This window comes from Podarcis liolepis, assembly GCF_965112155.1.
Source record: "Podarcis liolepis genome assembly, chromosome: 10".
Lineage (NCBI taxonomy): Eukaryota > Metazoa > Chordata > Lepidosauria > Squamata > Lacertidae > Podarcis > Podarcis liolepis.
The window spans coordinates 12,715,808-12,739,272 of NC_139562.1; the positions used below are offsets into that span (position 1 = coordinate 12,715,808).

Genomic DNA, 23,465 nt, shown 5'->3' on the forward strand with positions numbered 1-23,465 from the left:
GTTCCAGGCAGTGGCAAACCACAGTGGAGAATACTGGGCTAGATGGATGGACCAATGGTCTGATTCAATATAAGGCATGGGTTCAAATGCTATGGTCATCCTTGCACACAAAAAACTAGGAACAGGGGTCATAGCTTACTGGTAGTGCACTTGCATTTGTACATATAAAGTCCCAATCTTAAGCATCTCCTAACAGGGCTGGGGAAGGTAGTTATCTGAAACAGCAGCTGTGCCTCTTGAAATTCTCCAGCCTGTTTAATAATAATAATAATAATAATAATAATAATAATAATAATAATTGTACCCTGCCCATCTGACTGGGTTGCCCCAGCCACTCTGGGCAGCTTCCAACAGATATAGAAACATAATAAAACATCAAACGTTAAAACTTCCCAATACAGGGCTGCCTTCAGATGTCTTCTAGAGGTCAGGTAGCTGCTTATTTCCTTGACATCTGATGGGAGGGCATTCCACAAGGCGGGCGCCACTACCAAGAAGGCCCTCTGCCTGGTTCCCTGCAACTTGGCCTCTCGCAGTGAGGGAACCGCCAGAAGGCCCTCGGAGCTGAACCTCAGTGTCCGGGCAGAATGATGGGGGTGGAGATGCTCCTTCAGGTATACTGGACCAAGGCTGTTTAGGGCTTTAGGTCAGCACCAACACTTTGAATTGTGCTTGGAAATGTACTCAGTTTGTGGATGGAGAACTTGGAGGAACCCTTCTGCTGGATTCCACCAGTGACATTTTCTCAAGAGGGGGGAAAAAACAACCTGCGAAATTTTGACTCAGCTCTGTTTGGAGCCACTTCCAGTCAGAGTGGTAGACAACACTGGCCATGGTTTAGTGGTTTGGCTTAGTATAAGGCAAGTTCACATGTATCCCAGAGTCCACACTACACGTTTCCTTCTCAGGGATGTAAGGCATGTTTGCATCTGCTCCAAGGCCTCCAGAACTATCAAGGAACCCACGTGTCACTATGACAGAGTCTCTAAGTACATGTAGCAAGGCCTAGAAAAGTCCCCACACTATAATCAGCCTTGACTTCTGTGCTATTTTCAGAGCAGATAGGACTGCAGTGGGTCGGCCAGGGCCTGGTTTAGAATCATTCCACCCCATTTGTTTCCAGACCAAATCCCAGCCATGGCAGATTTCCATTCTTCTTCCTAGACAGGGACCTAACTCAAAGCTTCCAGACACGCACGGGAACATACAGAAGGACCAAGATTCAATCTCTGACATCACCAGTGAAAACAATCTCTGACCAATGCTTGCTCCAACAACCTCACCACCACCGTTATCTTGATACAGGCCTAAACCAACATAACAGAATTTCAGTTCTAATTCAGCCATTTTGCACTAAAGTGATCTTGTCCCATCTAGCTCAGTATTATTATTTTTTTAATATTATTTTTATTAAACATTTTTCTTAGTTTACAAAAGTACGTGCATTGTTTCTGTTTCAGGTTATAGAGTTTCTTTTCTATAGATCAGTTACATTAATAATAATAATAATAATAATAATAATAATAATAATAATAATAATAATAATTAATAAATTTTATTTATATTCCGCCCTCCCCAGCCAAAGCCGGGCTCAGGGGGGCTAACAACAATCAAATAATCAGTCAAATAGTCACACAATCTAAAAATATTTCATTATAAAAATTAATTAAAATCAAATTGATGGCAACCAATTAAGCAACATTCTGTGCAGGTTGCCAGAGGAGGGAGTCAGGCTGCGCCCTGACCAAAGGCCTTGCGGAACAACTCTGTCTTGCAGGCCCTGAGGAAAGATGTCAGGTCCCGCAGGGCCCTAGTCTCTTGTGACAGAGCATTCCACCAGATTGGAGCCGCAGCCGAGAAGGCCCTGGCTCTAGTTGAGGCCAGCCTAACCTCTCTGAGGCCTTGGACCTTGAGGATGTTATTATTTGCAGACCGTAGGTTTCTCTGTGGGGCATACCAAGAGAGGCGGTCCCGTAGGTATGAGGGTCCTAGGCCATATAGGGCTTTAAAGGTTAAAACCAGCACCTTAAACCTGATCCTGTACTCCACCGGGAGCCAGTGCAGCTGGTATAGTACCGGATGAATGTGATCTCGCAGCGAAGACCCCATAAGGAGTCTCGCCGCGGCATTCTGCACCCGCTGGAGTTTCTGGGTCAGTCTCATTTGATGTGAAAGAGTGCCGTTTGCATGTTCAGACCTTTAAACCTCCCCCTTAAATAAATTTAAACAAGACTCAAATTTTGGTTTGGTTTTTGGCAGAATTTAGGCCACAACTTTATTGATTACAGCAAGTGAGTGGTTGCATAGGCTCTGGTTTGACTAGCTCCCTGCACCCTTGCAGGTAGCGCTGGCCCAGGGCACCAGCATAGGTCAGCCTAGGGTGAACACCCGGATAGGCGGAAAGCCAGGAACAGGCTAACTCCACCACCAGAATGTCCCCCTGGACTCAGGCATGGGCACAACCCCCTCACAGAGCTGACCAAACCATTGAGTCCCTGGACTCCTTTAACGGAATACCCTTCACATAGGGATGGTGAGAGCGTTCTCCCATCCCTATCACCTGAACCAGAGTCTATCCTCAACCTTACAAGTTGTGACGGTTTGCTACGCGGCAGGCGAAACCCAAATGGCACCAGCCAATCAGCCGAGTGGAGAAAATTCCTGCCGTGCCCCTGTCCCAACAACAGACGGCACACGACGGCATAGCAAGGTCAAGCGCAGCAAGCCCTAAAAATAGGGAGAGGTGGGCGGGTGTTCCGATGCACGCACTGAAAGAGTAAGGTCTGGGTCACGTGCATGGGCATAAATAGGCCCTTTGATCTGTTTAGCCTGCATCCCATTGGCCTGATTGAGCCCTGCATCAAGGGACCTACCAATCGGGTGTTGTGGCTATCCAATCAAACCCACCCACAACACAGGGTTTGGTTGCCACGTCTCACTGCAAAATGTGCCCTCTTTAAGGGAGGACCCGATATACAAAATAAAACTGGGGAAGAAGAAAAAGGGGAGATGAGTGGTAAAACTTATATTCTTTTACTTAGTGTATATGTGAGGTCCATTTTGCTTAGTATTGTCTACTCTGACTGGCAGTAGCTATCCAGGGTCCTTTCACCCCACCTGCTACCTGACTCTTCTTTGAACTGGCGATGCAAACTGACCTTCTCCTTGTAAACCACATGTTCCATATCTGACCTATGAAGCTGTTGTGTTCTTTCTTGGACCCGGCAATGTGTCAACCTGCCCATTGATTCCCCAAGGATGTGAGAACCAAAATGCGCAGACTTCCCTTAATCATCATTCTTTCCCACACTCCTTTTAATCTATGAATTGAAGAATGGATCGTGTGCTCAGCCCCTGTCATTATTCAAATGGCCTCGCAAAACAGTGCGGTTAAGCTAATTAAGGCTGATTCTTCAGAGAGAGAATATCTCACTTTGCATTTGCTAGCAAACATTGGAGAATAATTAGCAGTACCCTTTGCTTCCCCAATGAGGGAAATAGACATCTAAAAGGTGAAGCTTCTGGCTGGAGTTTGCGGAGGACGGGGCCTTGTGTTTTCAGAACAGGATACGACAAAGAACGCTGATCTTTATTGCAAACAAATCTCGATCCAATAAATCGCTGTGTCTCAATTAACCTTTTCAAGGTTAATAAAATAAAACAATGCTAGAATATGTTATCTCAGGGAAAAATCTGTTTCCAAAAAGCGTATATTAGCCCAAAGGTGTTTTTTAAGAGAAATTCACACTAGAATGCTGGTGCATTTTCAAAAACTGCAAACTGCTGCAGAAATGCGGAAAAATGACAAACTGAGAAGACCAAAATTTACAGTTTCATCCAACTCTCTTCCAGTTGCTGGAATCTGAATTACATTGACTACTGAGGGGGCTACCATCAACACCTCCCCACATCCCTGATTATATTGCCTTTTGGAAAACCTCCTTGAGAGCCAACCTTGGCTAAAAAACTGAACAACAGCAGCAAGTGGGACACACAACAACCATGTTGCAGTGTGATGCATTCCCTGTTCAAGATTCCAGACACAAAGGCAATTTCTCCCTTCCCTTTCTAATAGGCAAATCCATCAACTTAGCCCACTCGAAATCTGCTTGCAATCTGGCCAAAGACCATAGTCCTCCTTTTCTATATCTCCCAAAACTACCAGAAAATCTAATCAGCCCTGAAGTGACACAAATGGTTATTGTCAAAATCAGTCCATGTTGCTGTGTTGCTTAGTGTATTCAGTTTGCTAATGTCTCTCTCTCTCTGTGTGTGTGTTCTTACTGTGGGTGGGAGGGTAAACCTGCAACTGTTAACGTGATTTCCTAAGACTGATTCAATATTGCTTCAGCTTGGCACAAGGTGCACAAAAACCCCTCCATTTTTGTCTACGATGAATTCAGAAGAAGCAGTTCAAAAGAATGGAGACAACAAGGTATACAGGCACATCTTTGTTTGGGTTGTATGACCATAATGCAGTTTTGACCAGGGGATGAGGAGTAGAAACAAACCCCTAATTTTCTGTCTACTGTTCCAAAAGATTTGTTCTCAACAGACGACGAGAATAAAGTTGAGGTTGCCCTTGGAAGTGTCTGCCTCAAAACTAATTTTTCCTACCTGTCTGCTCAATGCCTCACTCTCAAGGGGATCATTAAATGAGTCTTGTTGTTGTTGTTGTTGTTGTTGTTGTTGTTGTTGTTGTTGTTGTTGTTGTTGTTTACACCCCGCCCATCTGGCTGGGCTTCCCCAGCCACTCTGGGCAGCTTCCAACAAAATACTAAAATACAGTAATCCATTAACATTAAAAGCTTCCCTAAACAGGGCTGACGTCAGATGTCTTCTAAAAATCTGGTAGTTGTTGTTCTCTTTGACATCTGGTGGGAGGGCATTCCACAGGGCGGGTGCCACTAGCGAGAAGGCCCTCTGCCTGGTTCCCTGTAACTTGGCTTCTCGCAGTGAGGGAACCGCCAGAAGGCCCTCAGCGCTGGACCTCAGTGTCCGGGTAGAACGATGGAGGTGGAGACATTCCTTCACATATACTGGATAACTCAGTCATGTCCAGCTCCCAAGTGACTGCGATCTACTCCTAGTATTTAAAAATGGCAGTGATATAACCAATGTTATTGCCAAGAGTTGTCAAGCTTTTTGGGGAGACAGTGTCCAAAGTTGAGCTTTTTTTAGGAGGGAGTGACCACAGTTATTTTTTGTTTGTTGGGGGGGAAACAATCTTCCCGCGAATGACCAGCTGCACACCCGCAAACGACCAGTTGGACATGCCTGACATAACCCCACAGACTGATGAGCCTGGCTATTTCAATGCTTAGATCTCTTAGCATCTTGAGGAAATATAAACATGGGGATGGGGAGAATGAATAGGGTCTTTTGTCCTACGTTAGAAATCCTCTGTTTGAAGGACTGTCCAGTTCATCCTATTTAAATAGAACTGCCCATCAACAGTTAGCACTGGGGCAGGTGACTGAAAAGCCACACAGGTCATCTTGTCACAGTATTAATTTTGGACACAGCACTTGCAAAATTTTGTAAAAGTGATATGTTAAAGGACGTACACAGAGAGAAAGCAACAATGGCTAACCAAAAAGCTTGATTTTTAGCAATGATCTGATCCTTCCTCTCCTACCTCAACATCCCCCCAAATGCTCCACATTGGCACAAGTTTTTGAGTCAAACGGGGAACTGGGGAGACTGCATGGAGTTAGGACCCCAGTGCTTATACCTTAGCAAGATAAAAGATTTGAGATGTTCTGCCCTTGAACAGGGCAGACAGGTGAGATCAAATACCATGCTCAAAATTCGACCACCAGCTGAAAATCACAGCAAGCAACTAGCCCTCCGAGCAGTCAAAAGTACAGGCAGTCTAAAATTATCCTCTGCTAATTAAATAAAGCAGGGACAAATGCACTAACGTGTTTTCTATGTCTTGCACTCTGGTAGCTTAAATCGACGGAGCAGCTGGCTTGCGTCTTAGTCATCCAGAATACGTGTGGAGACTTTACAAATAAGATAGCCATCCCCGGGAGGATCTACGAAATGGAGGGTGAGGCCCCAAAAATGATTTATAAAGGGGAAGCCAACATGATGTCCTTCAAATGTTGTGGACAGCAACTTCCTACAGCCCCAGGAAGCATGGCCCCTGGTCAGAAATTATAAGAGCAAAGGCCCACAACTTGGCTCCCTTTGCTTTAGGAGAGCTGCCACATGACTGGATGCTAGGTTAACTGAAGAAAAAAAAATATATTGGACATGAAATTATTTCGAAGGTCCAAACTATATGGGTCACAGTGTTAGAAACTCAGATATATAAGCTAATCGCCAAATGGCACCTTAATCCTGGGTTAGGGTTGCCACAACAGAATGTCTAGGTGCCATTTCGCTCCAATGTGGTGGCTCCCAATGAGCTAATTATCGAGGACCCCCTATTTTCAAAAGCCAAGCCACGGGCCCCCTACTTTTGAAAACGTTGATTTCTCTATGGTATTTACCTCTGCAAAGCATTTTTTTAAAACAAAATTTGGGGTGACCCCTAATAAGCAAAGGATTTTAGGTATACTAAAAGAAATCCCAGACTAGGGCCGAGCGATATCTGGTTTTCAACATCGCGATATATCAGCAATTAAACATCACAAACAGGCATGTCCAAAGTCAGTTTCGGGGGCCTAATCCAACCCATCGATCGGTCAGTTTAATCCGGCCCCTGTGGCAATTTATTTCAATCCTAAAAAAAGGTCAACAACTTTGTTTGGCCCTACGGTCGGCCCTCACAGCCCTTCCCTTCATCAAATCTGGCCCTCTTTGAAAAAAGTCTGGACACCACTGCTAGTCCAATATATCACAATGTCCGAAATTGGAAATCTGGCGTGGGGATGTGGGATGGAGCAGTCATGGAGGAGATCAGGAGGGTGGGGGTGGTGCCTTGAAATTGGCTGCCCCGCTCTCCCTCGCGTGAGGAGCGATATATTGCCGCGTATTGCCAAGTCAAATTGTTATTGCGGTGTGATTTGGATCAATAAATTGAAAAACAGCACAGCGCTAGAACAGTCCCTGAAATTTGTGGTGCAAAAATGACAACATTTGGTTGGGGAGAGGCAAGGGATGGGGCCACGGACCCCCCAGGTGCATTCCTATGTTCCCCAGGGGTCCCCGGACCCCTAATTGGGAACTACTATTCCAATGGATTCAGCCATAGTTTCGCCTTCTCCCAAGGCTTTATGGTCCCTTCGGGCAAGCAGTCCCCTTTATTGAATGCTGGGAAATGTTATTACGTGCTGATGTGCCTTATCTGCCTTCAGCTCCAGCACATGGTAACTGCAGTACAGATGAATCATCACCAGATGGGAAAATATACTAGGGGGTCAGGGGGTCAGGTGACAAGTAGATTTAGCTGCTGCTAAATATAAGAAGGAAGAAGAAAAAATATGTTGGGAAGTAAATAAATCTCCAGCTTGCTTGCTGCGAGTTATTCAGTTTTCATCTCTTTCCCTCTCTCTTCCAGTTTGCAATCTGAAATTTGGAAACGAAAAATGCAAGGGGGGAGAGAAGAGGAAGGAAGTGGGTTTGGGTTGGGAGGCTGTTTTCTCAGCTCCAGGCTGTCAAAGAAAGGAAATGTGTGAGACGAATAGGAGGGGGAACCTGGAAACAAGCCCATCTCTTCCTTTAAATTTATGAATTAACAGACCAGGGTTGCGTCAAGCTACCTAGTTTTAGTCAACTAATTTCTACTCAGATTCGTTGGAACTAAAAGTATGGTTAACCGAGGACCATTAATTGTAATGGGTTGAATGCAACCCACAGCTTAGACACCACTTTGTGTTTCAAAATGAAATCCTAAGGTAGTCCACAAATAAATAAAATGGCAACAAAATATCTCAAGAATATCATCCCCCTTGGCCAAAGGCAGAGGCCAAGACAATGGCAGATGATCCATTAGGACAAATGGGGCACTGTCTCACCACCCTCAATGCTATGGACTGGCTGCATGTAGAGGAGTGGCTGGAGGCAGCTGCTGGGGAACCCCTTGGGAACCCCCAGGGGAAGAAGGTTCAGAGCCAGGGGATTGGGGGTAGGGTGATGATGAGCGGTCAGAGGAAGCCCTGGATACAGAATTGACCTGCGCCTCCATGGACAGCTGTGAGTCCAAAATGACTCCCTAGCATCACACCTGGTCCTTCAGGGGCACAGTTACCCCATTCAGGACCAGGAAGTCCTCCACACCAGCCTGCCCCCTGTCCCCCAAGAACAGTACTTCTGTCTTGTCAGGATTCAACCTCAATCCATTAGCCGCCATCCATCCTCCAACTGCCTCCAGGCACTCACACAGGACCTTCACCGCCTTCACTGGTTCTGATTTGAAAGAGAGGCAGAGCTGGGTATCATCTGCATATTGATGGACACCCAGTCCAAACCCCCTGATGATCTCTCCTAGCGGCTTCATGTAGATATGCTCAAATGAGTATAATCTCAAGCCTTGAAATGAACAGCATAAGGAAAAATAATGTCTGATGGAACCACAATCCCTTATTCGAAGTCTAGCATCAACATCAAGGGTCAAGGGTATAATATTTGTTTATTAATTGAGAACACCCACCAACTGCTTAATTAAACTATCGTTTGAAGATGAGCCTGAGAGATACGGCACGGAAATTAACTGAAACCAAATACTGCAAAGAGATTAAATTGAGCCAAGCTATTGAGTGTTTCAACCAGCAAATAACAGACAATGTTTTTTCCTCCGGATCAGATTCAGCAAAGTATTATTAATTGTTGTTAAACGACACACAGTTATACCGAAGAGGAAATAAGATCTTATCCAAACTTAGTTGAAAGAAATACGTTTTTCATGGGTTTATGGACATTCAGCAAAGAGGAGGCTTAAAGACACACTGTTATTCTTAATGTAAGTAGCTGGAACATCTTTCTTAACGCCTGAAATAATCTGTCTTCTTCCTGCTCTATGGTCATCCGTTCCTTCTCAACATTACTAAGTATTTATTTAAGGAGAGGAGTGGAGAATCCATTTCATGCCTTCTTCCAGACAAGGGCTGCGCTTCTTTAATGTCACAGAATTTAAAGCTGTGCTGAATCGCCCGCTACGTTCTCGCCATTATTATTATTCTTCCTAATAAGAAATAAGGAATAATTCGTTCTGGCTTGGGAGGAGCACGGATCTCTGCAGAGAACTGAGCTCTAACCCAAATTCATGGACAACTTATTAAGCCACCCTACGACTTATGAAATTTCAATTTGCCGTCAAACATGTATTTGTAGCCATAAGGTCTAGAAACCTGTTTGAAAATAATATTTTTTAAAAAGCTGAGATGAGGGCTGGGCAATATATTGATACAGTGGTACCTCGGGTTAAGAACTTAATTTGTTCTGGAGGTCCGTTCTTAACCTGAAACTGTTCTTAACCTACAGGACCACTTTAGCTAATGGGGCCTCCCGCTGCCGCCGTGCTGCCGTAGCACGATTTCTGTTCTCATCCTGAAGCAAAGTTCTTAACCCGAGGTACTATTTCTGGGTTAGCGTATGTAACCTGAAGTGTATGTAACCTGAGGTACCACTGTATATCTTCCAATACCGGTTTGAAGTCCGTATCATGATACTGGTTTCATAATTTCTAACCTGGCAATATACTGCAAATCATGATGCGTGTTTCTGTTTGTGTGCTATTCAGAAATCACAATGTGGGAAAAACCATGAATCCAGCTAATATTTCTTTCGATTTCTGCAGTCCCTGTTAACTCTGCCAGCTCAGCTCTCCCCGGCCTCCAGCAGAGGGAAATGGATTAGAACAGCACTGGCAAAAATCCTGAGGCAGGAAAAACCATGAAGACAGCCAACGTCTCTAACATAGCTCCATCCTTATTTCAGATATCATGATCTATCGGTATATCACGATGTTTGGACAGCGATATATCATGATGTTGAAACCCACATATCACCCAGCCCTAGCTGAGATTCTAGGGAAATTAAGATACGGGTACTCATTTGTCTTGCACCTGAGGCACTCTTGATATCCAGCAATGTATATGCTACCCTAACCATTCTGTCCTTGTGCCATAAACATGCCCGCCTACATTTTGAGAAACTTTGCTGCAAAGCAATTTAATGTTTGCTGGAGTGTGGCACAGCCGCGCTAAGATTTATTAACTCATCAGATGAGAAATGGCTCTCGCCTTCAGTCTGCCGAGCTCTTCCAGCGCTGCCTGCAGAGGAATATAATTATTCTACTGCCAACACCGTGACCGTAAACGCCAACTCTCTCCCCCACCAGCACCCTTTGCTCGGCGTGCCAGATCCTTTCAGAAGAAACAAACAATCTGTTTCCTACCTTTTCTTAATTATGCTGGGATTTGCAGTTACCAGCTGAGTTTTGGACCCAACGTCCTTGCTGTATTCACTGGTGAGAGGTGGAAGATTGCATCTGAAAGAAAAAGAAACACACCATGTATTTTAACTTCTCTGCTGTTTTTCCCTTTCTTTCTTTCTTTCCTTCTTTCTTTCTTTCTTTCTTTCTTTCTCTCTCTCTCTCTCTCTCTATTTCTTTCTTTCCTTCTTTCTTTCCACCGTTTGAAAAGAAAAACCCCATCAAGCACCAAAGACTGGCACAGCCAAGCAGTGGCTGGAGTCCAGTGTCACAGCAAATACCATATTTTTTGCTCTATAAAACTCACTTTTTCCCTCCTAAAAAGTAAGGGGAAATGTGTGTGCGTCTTATGGAGCGAATGCAGGCTGCACAGCTATCCCAGAAGCCAGAACAGCAAGAGGGATTGCTGCTTTCACTGTGCAGCGATCCCTCTTGCTTTTCTGGCTTTTGAGATTCAGATTTTTTTTTTCTTGTTTTCCTCCTCCAAAAACTAGGTGTGTCTTGTGGTCTGGTGCAACTTATAGAGTGAAAAATACGGTACACTGCATGCAGAATCACTGCATTGTAGAGTTGGAAGAGACACACGATGGTCATCTATTCCCAGGTACAATTCTTGGCATCTCTAGTTAAAGGGGAACTACATGGGCAAGACTGCAGGGCCTTTCCTCAAAGGCCAGCAGAATTTGGCACCTTTGAAATATTTCCACCCCAAGTGGTCATTACAAGAACTCTGGAACTAAGAAAGAGTGCCTGAGTTTCCTTCTTTCCTTCCTCCTCCCTCCTAGTCCCCTTTCCTCTTATGCCTTTTGGATTGTCAAGCTGAGGGTACGGACTGCCTTCTCGGTGACATTTCAGAGTCAGGACTCCTGTCTTTGCTCTTAACCTGCTCTGGGAGCTTATGGCTCCAGAGCAGGGTAAAATGCTTTAAATAAATTACGTATAATAAATAAAGTGTCCCTAAAAAGGTAAAGGTAAAGGGACCCCTGACCCCGTCGCGGGGATTCGAACTGCTGACCTTCTGATCGGCAAGTCCTACGCTCTGTGGTTTAACCCACAGAGCCACATGCCTCCCTAAAGTGTCCCTACCTGGCTGCAAAGAGTGAGGGGTCTACAGCATACTCCAGCCCCCTGAGATACCATCCCAAGGATTACTGGATTGCACCAATGAATGCTTGTCATTGTTTCAGTTATTTAATCCACATGTATCTCTGCCTGATCAGAAAGTCGGCGGTTCGAATCCCTGTGACGGGGTGAGCTCCTGTTGCTCGGCCCCTGCTCCTGCCAACCTAGCAGTTTGAAAGCATGAAGTGCAAGTAGATAAATAGGAACCGCTCCAGCGGGAAGGTAAACGGCATTTCCGTGCACTGCTCTGGTTCGCCAGAAGCGGCTTAGTCATGCTGGCCACATGACCCAGAAGCTGTACGCCGGCTCCCTTGGCCAATAAAGCGAGATGAGCGCTGCAACCCCAGAGTTGGCCATGACTGGACCTAATGGTCAGGAGTCCCTTTACCTTTTCCTTTACCATTTATCTCTACCTTTGTTCAAAAAACTTGGTGTCGCTAGTTCTCCTGTGATCTCCTGTGAAGACGGTGTCACCATAAAGTCACTAGGTGGCAGTAGACTTTGTTGCATCTGTGTGGAGTCTAGAGTGGCCCTATCTGTTTCTGTTCGTTTTGCAGAGAGGCAATCAAGTTTTTGTTTAGATTCTTGGCAGGTGCCTCATCTAAGCCTGCCATGTTTCCTCCCTTCCCAGCAATATATAACAAGGTCTTGGCATCGTCAGTAGAAGTGCATCATCTGCCTTCTCTGACCGTTCTCTGACTCATTGTTCCAATGACTGTCCTTCCCCTTTATTTTATTATTTTATTGATGGATTAAATTTATATACTGCCCTCCATCTGAAGATCACAGGGTGGCTTGCAGTATAAAAACACAAAAATACATAACATAATAACAAACAAAACACGCACCCCTCTACCGCGTAGTAAGCCATAGGTTGTATAATCAGCCAAAGGCTGGGGAGAAGAGGAATGTAATGGTATCTGGCGAGCTTCCCTGAGGACAGCATTCCACAAATGGGAAGCCACCACGGAAAAGGCTGTTTTTGTCTTGCCACCCTCTGCCCCTCATGACGAAGGGCCTCGGATGATGATTACAGGGTCTGGGCTTGGTTCATATGGGAAGAGGTGGTCCTTGAGATATTGTGATCCTGAGCCCTTTCAGGCTTTATAGGTCAAAACCAACACTTTGAATTGGGACCAGAAACAAACTGGCACCCAGTGCAGTTGGGCCACCAGGACTGGTGATGTATGCTCAAACCATCTTGCCCCAATGAGCAACCTGGCCGCTGAATCCTGACCAGCTGAAGTTTCTGAACCATCATCAGAGGCAGCCCCATATATAACACACTGCAGTAATCTAGCCTAGAGGTTACCAGAGCACAGACAATAGAAGTTAAGCTATCCCTGATAGGGGCGCAGCTGGACCACCAGCCAAAGCTGATGGAAGGTATTCTGCTCCACTGAGGTCACCTGAGCTTCATGCAACAACAATGGACCTAGAAGAACCTCAAAGCTGTGTACCCGCTCCTATCAAGAGCAGGCAACCTCTCATCCATCCGGTCTAGGGGACCACCCACTAACAGAGTCTCACTCTTATCTGGATTGAGCATCAGTTTGTTGGCCTTCATGCGGCCCATTACCAAGGCTGGTCCAGCATTTCCACTGCCTCACCTGCAGATGTAAAGGAGAAGTAGAGCTGTGTGTCGTCAGCATATTGCTGACAACGTACTCCAAACCTCCAGATAACCCCACCCAGCGCTTACATGTAGATGTAAAACAGCATGGGGGATAAAATTAACCCTGAAGAACTCCATGTTGAAGGCTCCACAGGGTCAAAGAGCACTCCCCAAGCATCACCCTCTGGAAACGACCACCCAAGTAGGACTGGAATGACCACTGCAGAAGGATACCATGGTTAATGGTATCAAAAGCTATTGAGAAGTAAAGAGAAATAAACAGGGACACATTTCCCCTGTCTCTCCTGACAAAGGGCAACCAAAACAGTTTCTGTGCCAAAACTGGGCCTAAATTCTGATTTAAATGGATCTAGAGGATATAAAAGGATGTCACATAGAGGAGGGAGAAAGGTTGTTTTCTGCTGCTCCAGAGAAGCGGACACGGAGCAATGGATCCAAACTACAAGAAAGAAGATTCCACCTAAACATTAGGAAGAACTTCCTGACAGTAAGAGCTGTTCGACAGTGGAATTTGCTGCCAAGGAGTGTGGTGGAGTCTCCTTCTTTGGAGGTCTTTAAGCAGAGGCTTGACAACCATATGTCAGGAGTGCTCTGATGGTGTTTCCTGCTTGGCAGGGGGTTGGACTCGATGGCCCTTGTGGTCTCTTCCAACTCTATGATTCTATGGTTTCCTCCAAGAGTACTGAGATCTGATCCACGGCCACCCGCTCAAGAACCTTGTCCAAGAACAGGAGATTGGCAACTGGCCGGTAATTTCACAGATTTGATATAATTACTTTATCTCAATACCGATCAGCCAAAAGATTCAAAGTATGTTCAAATCAGTCATGGATACTGTTCCTTTGGGAACTCAAGTTTACTCCATCCCAGTAGGAGCTGTGTTTTGTTTTTCTCACCAGGATAGCTTCATCAGACAATATTGCAGAAAACGAAGGATGTGGCTGAGTAGCCAGATGGAAACTCAGCAAGAACCCAGCTATTCAGACCAAACCCTGTGGCTTCTAGACAATGGAACAGGGGAAATATGCTGATTGGCTGCATGCATTTTAATGACACCAAACCCACCCAAAAAACAGCCGGAGACCCAAGTTTGGGAAACCCTGCATTAGACAATCAACTCTTCAAGAAGCACACAGGAATGTTCCGCAGGGTTCAAGGGAAGGATAAGACACCAGATCAGTCTTTCCCAAACCTGGTGGGAAAGTTGTAGTCCAAGTTGGTGGCCATCTTGCGGTTGCAAATTATGCAGGACTACATAGGCTTTTGGCCTGACCCAACATAAGCCTCTCTTATGTTCTTATGCTCAATTCCATAGTTTAAATGTGTGCCAAATGAAGGAGATTTTCCTTTTGTCTGTCATGAATCTTCCAACATCCAACTTCACCAAAATGACCGCCATATTTTGAGAGGAAGCGTCTCCCCACCCACTTTCTCTACCTGACTGTGTTTGACTGACATGGATAAAATGGGCCTGTAAAACGCATTTCTTTTCAGAAAGATCCCCCCTCCCGTCCCTCAGATCTCCTCCCGCTAAGACGTGCCATTTCACTTCACCTTGATCTGCAGAACCCACAACTTGTCAGCTTGCTTGTACCCTCCTTTACACACATCACATCAATATCCTTTCCAGCGCGGGGAACTGACAGAGAAGCCAAATGCAAGTCCCGGCTCTGCCGCCTTTGAAACCCTTTCAAAGCCTCAAAGTGACATTAGCGGTGCGAGGGCTGGGGGCCGAGTGAGCGCCAGTTTCTTCCTATCTGTGAGGGCTATTAAACTCTTCCATTTATGCCTAAGTGAGCAATAGTCCTCTGTGGCTCCAATATATCATGCTGGCAGGAATTACAGGGCCAGAAACTGTACTGAATACTCCAGGATAAAACAGCCAGTGTTCTAGGGATAAGGAGCCTTTTGTCAACATCCATGGTCAGCAACTAGCTTTCTTGGGAAGCCATTTTGAAAACAAGGCCGAGGCAGGAACTCCAAGACCCCAGACGGCATCCACCAAAGGCCTGTTTACAATTCCTTATGCCACGGATTTTGCCGTTCATTTTGCCCCTGGCAAACTGGGAGGTCAGGTTACATAAGCAATGGCCTCATGGCCTTCAGACCACTGGTCCATTCGACTCATTGTTGTCTACACTGACTGGTAGCAGCGCTCTGGGGTTTCTGACAGGGGTGTCTCCCAGCCCTATTTGGAGATGCTATCATAAGAGTGAACCCGAGGCCTGCTACATGGGAAGGAGATGCTATGCCCCTTAGCTTCAGTCTTTTCCATTTAATTTTTCTTATCTTTATCAGATTTTATCCAAGGAGTGTATTTCAAAAAAGCAATAGTAAAAGCCTTGGGACACCAGGAACTTATGCCAAGTCTGACTACTGATTCATCTAATGCAGCATTGTATACAACAGGGTTTCCCAAACGTGGGTCTCCAGCTGTTGCTGGACTACAACTCCCATCATCCCTAGCTAGCAGGACCACTTGGTAGAGCATGAGACTCTTAATCTCAGGGATGTGGGTTTGAGCCTCACGTTGCGGAAAAGATCCCTTGCTGGACTAGATGGGCCCAACTCTACAATTCTAACTTCACAGAGCTGTAGGGGTCGCCAAAGCACTCTCAGCGATGGGACGCAGGTGGCGCTGTAGGTTAAACCACAGAGCCTAGGGCTTGCCGATCAGAAGGTCGACGGTTCAAATCCCCGCAACGGGGTGAGCTCCCGTTGTTCGGTCCCAGCTCCTGCCAACCTAGCAGTCCGAATGCACGTCAAAGTGCAAGTAGATAAATAGGTACCACTCCAGCAGGAAGGTAAACGGCGTTCCATGCGCTGCTCTGGTTCGCCAGAAGCAGCTTAGTCATGCTGGCCACATGTCCTGGAAGCTGTATGCCGGCTCCCTCGGCCAATAAAGCGAGATGAGTGCCGCAACCCCAGTCGTCTGCGACTGGACCTAATGGTCAGGGGGCCTTTACCTTTAAGCACTCTCAGCAGCCTGTACAAGCTACAGTTCCCAGGATCCATGGGGTGTGCGCAAGTGTAATGCATGGTGCAAATGGATGCATGGTGCAAATGGATGCATGGTGCAAACGGAGCCTTAAGACTCTTCTCTTTCTGAGAAAACAGGGTCCAAAGTTCTTCCGTGCAAGGAAGCCAGAAAGGACCTGAGGCTCTTCCATCTCTCTTAGTTTTCCATTTGATTCACTCAGCTATCTTCCCCTGATGCCTCTGAAGAGTGACAGGCGCCTACATTGTTAAGGGAGCGGAAAGCCCTCTCTGCCATGGGCTCTTTCCCACCCCTATAAATCACTCCGAGGGAGAAAGAGAGACCTTCTACGGTTAATTAAACACAAACAAAAAGGAAAAATCCATGCTGTTGGGTGGTTGTGGGTGCGAAACGAGGGGGATGGAGGGAACAGGGACGCCATGCCACAGCGGGGCCACTGTCTTACCGCATGACAAAGTCCGCTTGGTCTATCTGTCTGCCGCAGCCGCTGTTCTTCAGAATCCCACCATTTCCTACCACAGAGCATTTCTTCAATGGCAGCTGGAATGGCGTTGCCTGGCAACAGAAAACAAGGCCCGTTTTTATGGACTACTTCACACAGGAGCTTCAGGTGGAGACCAGCTAAGTGGGAAGGGGTTTTAGGGAGAGGTTAGGCCAAGGCTAGGAGCCAAAAGCGGAGTCCTCCAGATGTTGTAGGACTACAACTCCCATCGGGCCCTCTCCATGATCCACGTTGGCCAGGGCGGAGGAGAGTTTGGAGGGTAACAACATCTGGAGGGACACGAGTTTCCTGCCATGGCAGTTTTGTTATCCGTCGCAGAAGGGAAGGTTTCCAACTTTTCATGGCGGGAAAAAACACACATCACATATAATCAGAGGAACAAACGGGACAAGAGCTAACCATCATAGCAGATCTAAGAGATTTTACATTTGAATACATTGCCACCTCTTCGGTATTGGGCTTATTAGACCTCTCAAGGAGAAATACTCGGAGGATTGACCAGGGAACTGCCTCACAAAGTCATAAATTATGGTCTCTCTGCTTATTTAATTGTGGGTTTGACTGCAGTCCATAGAATCATAGAATGACAGAGCTGGAAGGGACCTTGAGGGTCTAGTCTTGCCTTCTGCAATTCAGGAATCTTGACTAGAACATACATGACAGACGGCTGTCCGTCCAACTTCTGCTTAAGAACCTCCAAGGAAGGAGAGTCCACTACATCTTGTGGGAATCTGTTCCACTGTCAAACACCTCCTACCACCAGAAAGTTCTTCCTGATTATTAGTCGGAATCTGCAGAAGAATTTGAAGAAGAGGGAACAGAGAGCACGAGAAGGAGCGTTTGTGACTCTTACGGTGAGAGCCGAAGATTCCTCAGTTCAAGCTCATACCTATTACGCGGCAGCAATTCTCCGTTGTTAATTATGCCAATTTCCCACAGAGACCGACAATATTGAATGAAAAATATAAACAATATTTATACGATTATAATCAAGGCTGAACAAAATTTGAAGCGCTTCGGTGCCTCGGGCAGTTGGATATTAATCCTGGCGCCCAAGAATGTAAATATCTCCTGGGTTCTTCAGCAAGCTGCTTTCTAAGAAACATCATGCAGGGGCCTGAGCATACAAATCATCCTTTCTAGCCTGGCAAATGATCAGCATGATATAATTATGTCTACACTGTAATTGTTATACGGTGCCTTAATAAAAATAGAAGGTTATTGTTAGCAGAGTTAAAGGAGTGCGGGCACAAATCTAGGGAACTGTCTTCTGCTAAACCAGACCATGAGTCTATTTAGCAGGGGTGGGCAATCCCAGGTCTGGGAGTTGCTTGTGGCCCTCCAGACCCCACTATCTGGCCCTCATTATCCTCCTGAGACCACACCTCTTCTTCCCAAGATATACTCCTAGTTGGCTGTTCTGTATACCCTCAAAGTGCTTTTGAATGGCTGAAACTGGATAGCTCAGTCGGTAGAGCATGAGACACTTAGTATCAGGGTCTTGCGTTCGAGTCCCACTTTGGACAAAATATTCCTATATTGCAGGGGTTGGACTAGATGACCCTCAGGGGCCCTTCCAGCTCTGCAATTCTATGAAATATCCCATTTAACTTAGATATTGCCTCTTGGTTACTTGAATGGAAGATAGAGGGGTGTTTGTTTGTTTGTTTGTTTGTTTGTGTGTGCATTCAGAAACCACCGACTTCTGCCTAGCTGGAATGCAGCCTGCTGGACAAAAGGTAAAAGTCTGAATCGGGACTCAATCGCCACTGGTCCCTGGCCCTCGAAAGAGAATGGGACCTGGGGCTGAAAACATTTCCCATCCCTGCCATATTATCTACAAGGTCTTATCCCACCCCAGAACCTATAAACCCTGGGATTTTCCGCATACAAAACTCTGCCCCTGAACTAGCTCAGTCGGTAGAGCATGAGACTCATAATCTCAGGGTCATGGGCTTCAAGCCCCATGTTGGGCAAAAGATTCTTGCATTGCAGGGGCTAGACCCTCGTGCTTCCTTCCAACTCTACAAATTCTATTATTCTATGGTTGCTCCAAAAAGCCATTGTCTTGATCATGGGTAGGCAAACTAAGGCCCAGGGGCCGGATCCAGCCCAATCGCCTTCTAAATCCGGCCTGCAGACGGTCTGGGAATCGGCCTGTTTTTACATGAGTAGAATGTGTCCTTTTATTTAAAATGCATCTCTGGGTTATTTGTGGGACATAGGAATTTGTTCATATTTTTTTTCAAAATACAGTGGTACCTCGGGTTACAGACGCTTCAGGTTACAGACTCCGCTAACCCAGAAATAGTACCTCGGATTAAGAACTTTGCTTCAGGATGAGAACAGAAATCGTGTGGTGGTGGTGCAGCAGGCCAGGGTATCTCAGTACCCTGGACTGCCGAACAGTTAAAGCTTTAAAGGTCAGCACCAACAGTTTCAGGTTAAGAACAGACTTCTGGAACAAATTAAGTATGTAACCAGAGGTACCACTGTACAGTCCCGCCATAGCTGTCAACTTTTCCCTTTTCTTAAGGGAAATTCCCTTATTCCGAATAGGATTCCTCGCAAGAAAATGGAAAAGTTGACAGGTATGAGTCTGGCCCCCCACCAAGGTCTGAGGGACAGTGGACCGGCCCCCTGCTGAAAAAGTTTGCTGACCCCTGTCTTGATTCAGGCCTGAATAAAGGGGATCAAATTTCTTGGTAAGTCCTCATTCAGCAATGCTGGACTCCAATATGCCTTATAGTAGGCCAGCTCACCTCAGTGTTGTCTACTTTGACTGTGGTTCTTTGGGGTCTCAGGCAAAGGAGGTTCTTTTGCATCACTTGCTCTTTTAAACAGTTGACATCAGGTAGGGATCTGTAGTTGACATCAGCGTGTGATCTACCCCTGATATTTCACCTGGGACTCAAAATCTGAGAAAGAGGGGGCTTCTCCTTTTTAAACCTTCACGTATTTTTCATCTTTATTACAAGCACGCTGGATAAATCAGTAACTATCAGATCAGGATCTCCCTTTGGAGAATTTCCTTGGATGAGGTTAGTGACTCCAAAGCCTTCCTCTTTGCTCACATAAAAGATTTGCTGAAATAATTTTGGAAATTGGGATGTAGAAAGGGGAGGTTTGGGGGAGTCAGAGAAGTGAGGTTTAGGAAAAAAGGAGATGAAATTATACATGTTTGTTTGTTTCTTTATTTGTTTGTATTGTTTATAAAAACTTTGTAAAACCAATAAAAAATATTTAAAAAAAAATAAAATAAAAGATGGTCTCAGGGGAATTCAATTGTTGTTTTTTGCTAGAAGCCTTAATCATGTCTCCCCAACATAGCACACTTCATCCCATTGGACAGTGATAAAAAACGATGCATGCAGTTGTGCTTTAGATGTGCAAGCAGGCAGCCATGACTTCTTAATATCTCAATACCCTGGACTGCCGAACAGTTAAAGCTTTAAAGGTCAGCACCAGCAGTTTGCATTGGTCTAAGTAAACCAACTGGTCCCAGTAAACCGAGATTGTGCTGCTATACAAACGTCGAAAACCTGGAAGTAAGTGTTCTGGTTTTCGAACATTTTTCGGAAGCCAAACGTCCGATGCAGCTGTTGGGTATTGTTTCCGGGGTGCCTGCACCAATCAGAAGCTACGACTTGGTTTTCCAACATTTTGGTCAAATAGACTTCCAGAATGGATTAAGTTTGACGCTTTTGTTTTTGAGGCTTTTTCGGTTAATTTGTTTTTGTGACTGTATGGAACCCAGTTCAGCTAATGATTGATTGATTGATTGACTTATTGATGGTGTGACTGCGGAAATGGATAAAAGCCTTCCATAAAAACAACAACTATCAGTGTAGGTAAGAAAAAAAATTAATTTTAATTTTTATCATCTACAATACTGTCTTATTTATTTTATAGTACAGTACATTGATTACTGCTTTCATTTTATGGATCAATGGTCTTGTTAGATAGTAAAATTCATGTTAAATGGCTGTTTTAGGGGTTGTTTTTAAAAATCTAGAACAGATTAATCCATTTTGCATTACTTTCTACAGGAAAGTACACCTTGGTTTTGGAACGCTTTGGTCCTGGAACGGATTAAGTTTGAGAACCAAGGCACCTCTGCATGTTCAATCTGCCTCTTAAAATACCTTATTTTTCGCTCTATAAGGCGCACCAGACCACAAGATGCACCTAGTTTTTGGAGGAGGAAACCAAGAAAAAAAATATTCTGAATCTCAGAAGCCAGAACAGCAAGAGGGATGCTGCACAGTGAAAGCAGCAATCCCTTTTCCTCTTCTCGCTACGATAGCTGTGTAGCCTGCATTCGCTCCATAAGACGCACAGACATTTCCCCTTACTTTTTAGGAGGGAAAAGGTGAGTCTTATAGAGCAAAAAATACGGTAACCTGTGCATCATAATGACAGCCTTTTAGCTAGTGGAACTCAAATGAAGCACTGGCCGTGTATAATGCAACAGAAGGCGTCAGATCTAGAGATGGCCTTGGAAATATGATGAGCTTTGATGAAGTGGTCTGCCTCGCTTACAGGAACATGTCAGGCCACAGCACCAGAATAATATGGAAAGTGTCAAACTTTGAACAGGAAGCTCACTTGGATAGTAGTGATACAAAAAGAGGTTTTCTATCTGCACTCATAAAACCATTTGTTAAACCTCAAGATCTTGGGTACTCTTCCACAGTTTATTGTTGTGTGATTCACAAAAAGACGTAGCCTTAAATCAGAAGGATGCTTTGGAAAAGGCGCTTTGTATTAAAGATGTGTCTGATGTTGGCCATAAAACCTTACAGGCTCTGACTAATCGAAAAGATGTTGGAGTGATGCTTTACAATAGCAAGAAGAGAATGATGGATTCCATTCTGCTTTCCCGCACCGCCAAAATTCTATAAAAATGAGCTGAGTGTATCTGAAGAAATGTGCATGCACACGAAAGCTTATACCAGAACAAACTTAGTTGGTCTATAAGGTGCTACTGGACAATTTTTTATTTTTTAAAAATGAGCTTTCGGGCCCGAAATGTGCTGCCGCTAAATGCCCCAAAGGGCTCTTTCTGGCATGTATAGTTTCTCCAATGTTTATCCTGAAACTGCTCGAGGGAGTGGAATTTTTCTTCTTCTTTTTTTGCATCAGTAACACATCTTAGGGAGTGGGGACTAAGGTGAGGGCTTCGTGACACGACCAGAGCAAAGCGGAAGATAACTTGGAAACAGCCACAAATCTGCAGATGCTCCACGCACAAGTTATGAATGGCTATTTATCATGCAGTTGGGACTTGCAATGGAATGTCACGGTGTAGGGTGGCTCCTGCTAAGGGTTCAAGGTGGCCATTTCCAGGATACTCCATTCCACACCCCTTCCCACCAGTTCTCCATTCTGTCACCAACTCAGAACTCCTTACCCACTGAGCAACCTTCTCTTTGGGCTATTCTGGTTCAGTTCAGTTTCCCTCCTTAAAGCATTTTGCACTTCCACAACCTTAGGACTCCTCCTCCTTTTGCATGTACAGTGGTACCTCTAGATATGAACGGGATCCGTTCCAGAGCCCCGTTCACATCTAGAAGCAGACATAACCAGCGATGGCACGTCTGCGCACGTGTGCGTCGCTTTTCGTCACTTCTGCGCATGCGCATGATGTCATTTTGAGAGTCTGCACATGCGCAAGCGGCGAAACCCGGAAGTAACATGCTCCGTTACTTCCAGGTTTCTGCGGAGCGCAACTCGAACACGCTCATCCCGAAGCACATTCAACCCAAGGTATGACTGTAGATGGTGACTTTTTGCCTATGCAACAGTCTACACTCAGCCTCAGACTGGACACTGCTAACAGAGGGAATGAGAGTCAGAGCCCAATGTTCTCTCTGCACTTTTAGGGCACAACTAGTCATTCATGTCCTGAACAGCTCCGTTGCTTACTTAAAATTTACAGATTGTTCCCTATTGAAGGAGAATTACATGAAGGTGATGTACAGATGGTACACAACACCAATGCAGTTAGGGAAAATGTACAAAACTAGTTGAAATATATGTTGGAAGTGTAAGGAAAAGGAGGGGACATTTTATCATATGTGATGGGATTGTAAGGTAATTAAAAAATATTGGGAAATGATATACAACGAATTGAAGAAAATGTTCCATTTAACATTTGTTTAAAAACCCAAGGCATTTTTGCTGGGGATTGTAGGGAAAGACGTGCCCAAAAAGTTGAAAAACATCTTCATGTATGCGGCAACGGCTGCGAGAGTTCTGGTAGCACAAGGATGGAAGACTGAAGAAACCCCAACTAAAGAATCATGGCAAGAAAAATTGATGGACTATGCAGAACTGGCAAAATTGACATACAAGCTACGGGACAAGGATAACTGTGACTTTAAGGATGAATGGGAACCCTTTACAAAGTATCTGAAGATGCAACAAAGCGAACTGGACTCCTTGGCAGGTTTTGAATAAACATTCACAAACTTTTTATTGATAATAATCAGCTAAATAGTTTGAGGAGCTATACAACTTTGTAACATGCAGAAAACAGCATTCTTAGAGAAACCAAAGACTGGAACTGAGGGAAGTCAGGGTGGGGTGGGGGTGGGTGGGTTTTGTGGGAGGGGGGAGGGAGGAAAAATGGGGGGGACAAGGATGATATGTTTTTGGATAATATGTCTTGTTATAATTTTGAATTAAAAAAAAAAAGATCCGTTGCTTACAGCATGGTGCTGATAACGCCAAGGTTGCAGGTTCGATCCCCATTATGGGACAGCTTAAAAATCCATTGCAAATGAAATGATCCTTGTGGTCCCCTCCAACTCTAAATTCT

At 45.1% G+C, this 23,465-nt stretch overlaps 1 protein-coding gene across 1 annotated transcript in view; it reads right to left on the reverse strand.

The window, feature by feature from the left end:
* Positions 1-23,465, reverse strand: part of ST8SIA1 (ST8 alpha-N-acetyl-neuraminide alpha-2,8-sialyltransferase 1) — a 97,833-nt gene that overhangs the window by 26,685 nt on the left and 47,683 nt on the right. The window contains exons 3-4 of the mRNA XM_083461524.1: positions 16,586-16,695; positions 10,349-10,441 (exon numbers count right to left, since the gene is read on the reverse strand). Coding sequence (XP_083317650.1) covers positions 10,349-10,441; positions 16,586-16,695 — 203 coding nt within the window. The remainder of the gene's footprint in view (positions 1-10,348; positions 10,442-16,585; positions 16,696-23,465) is intronic.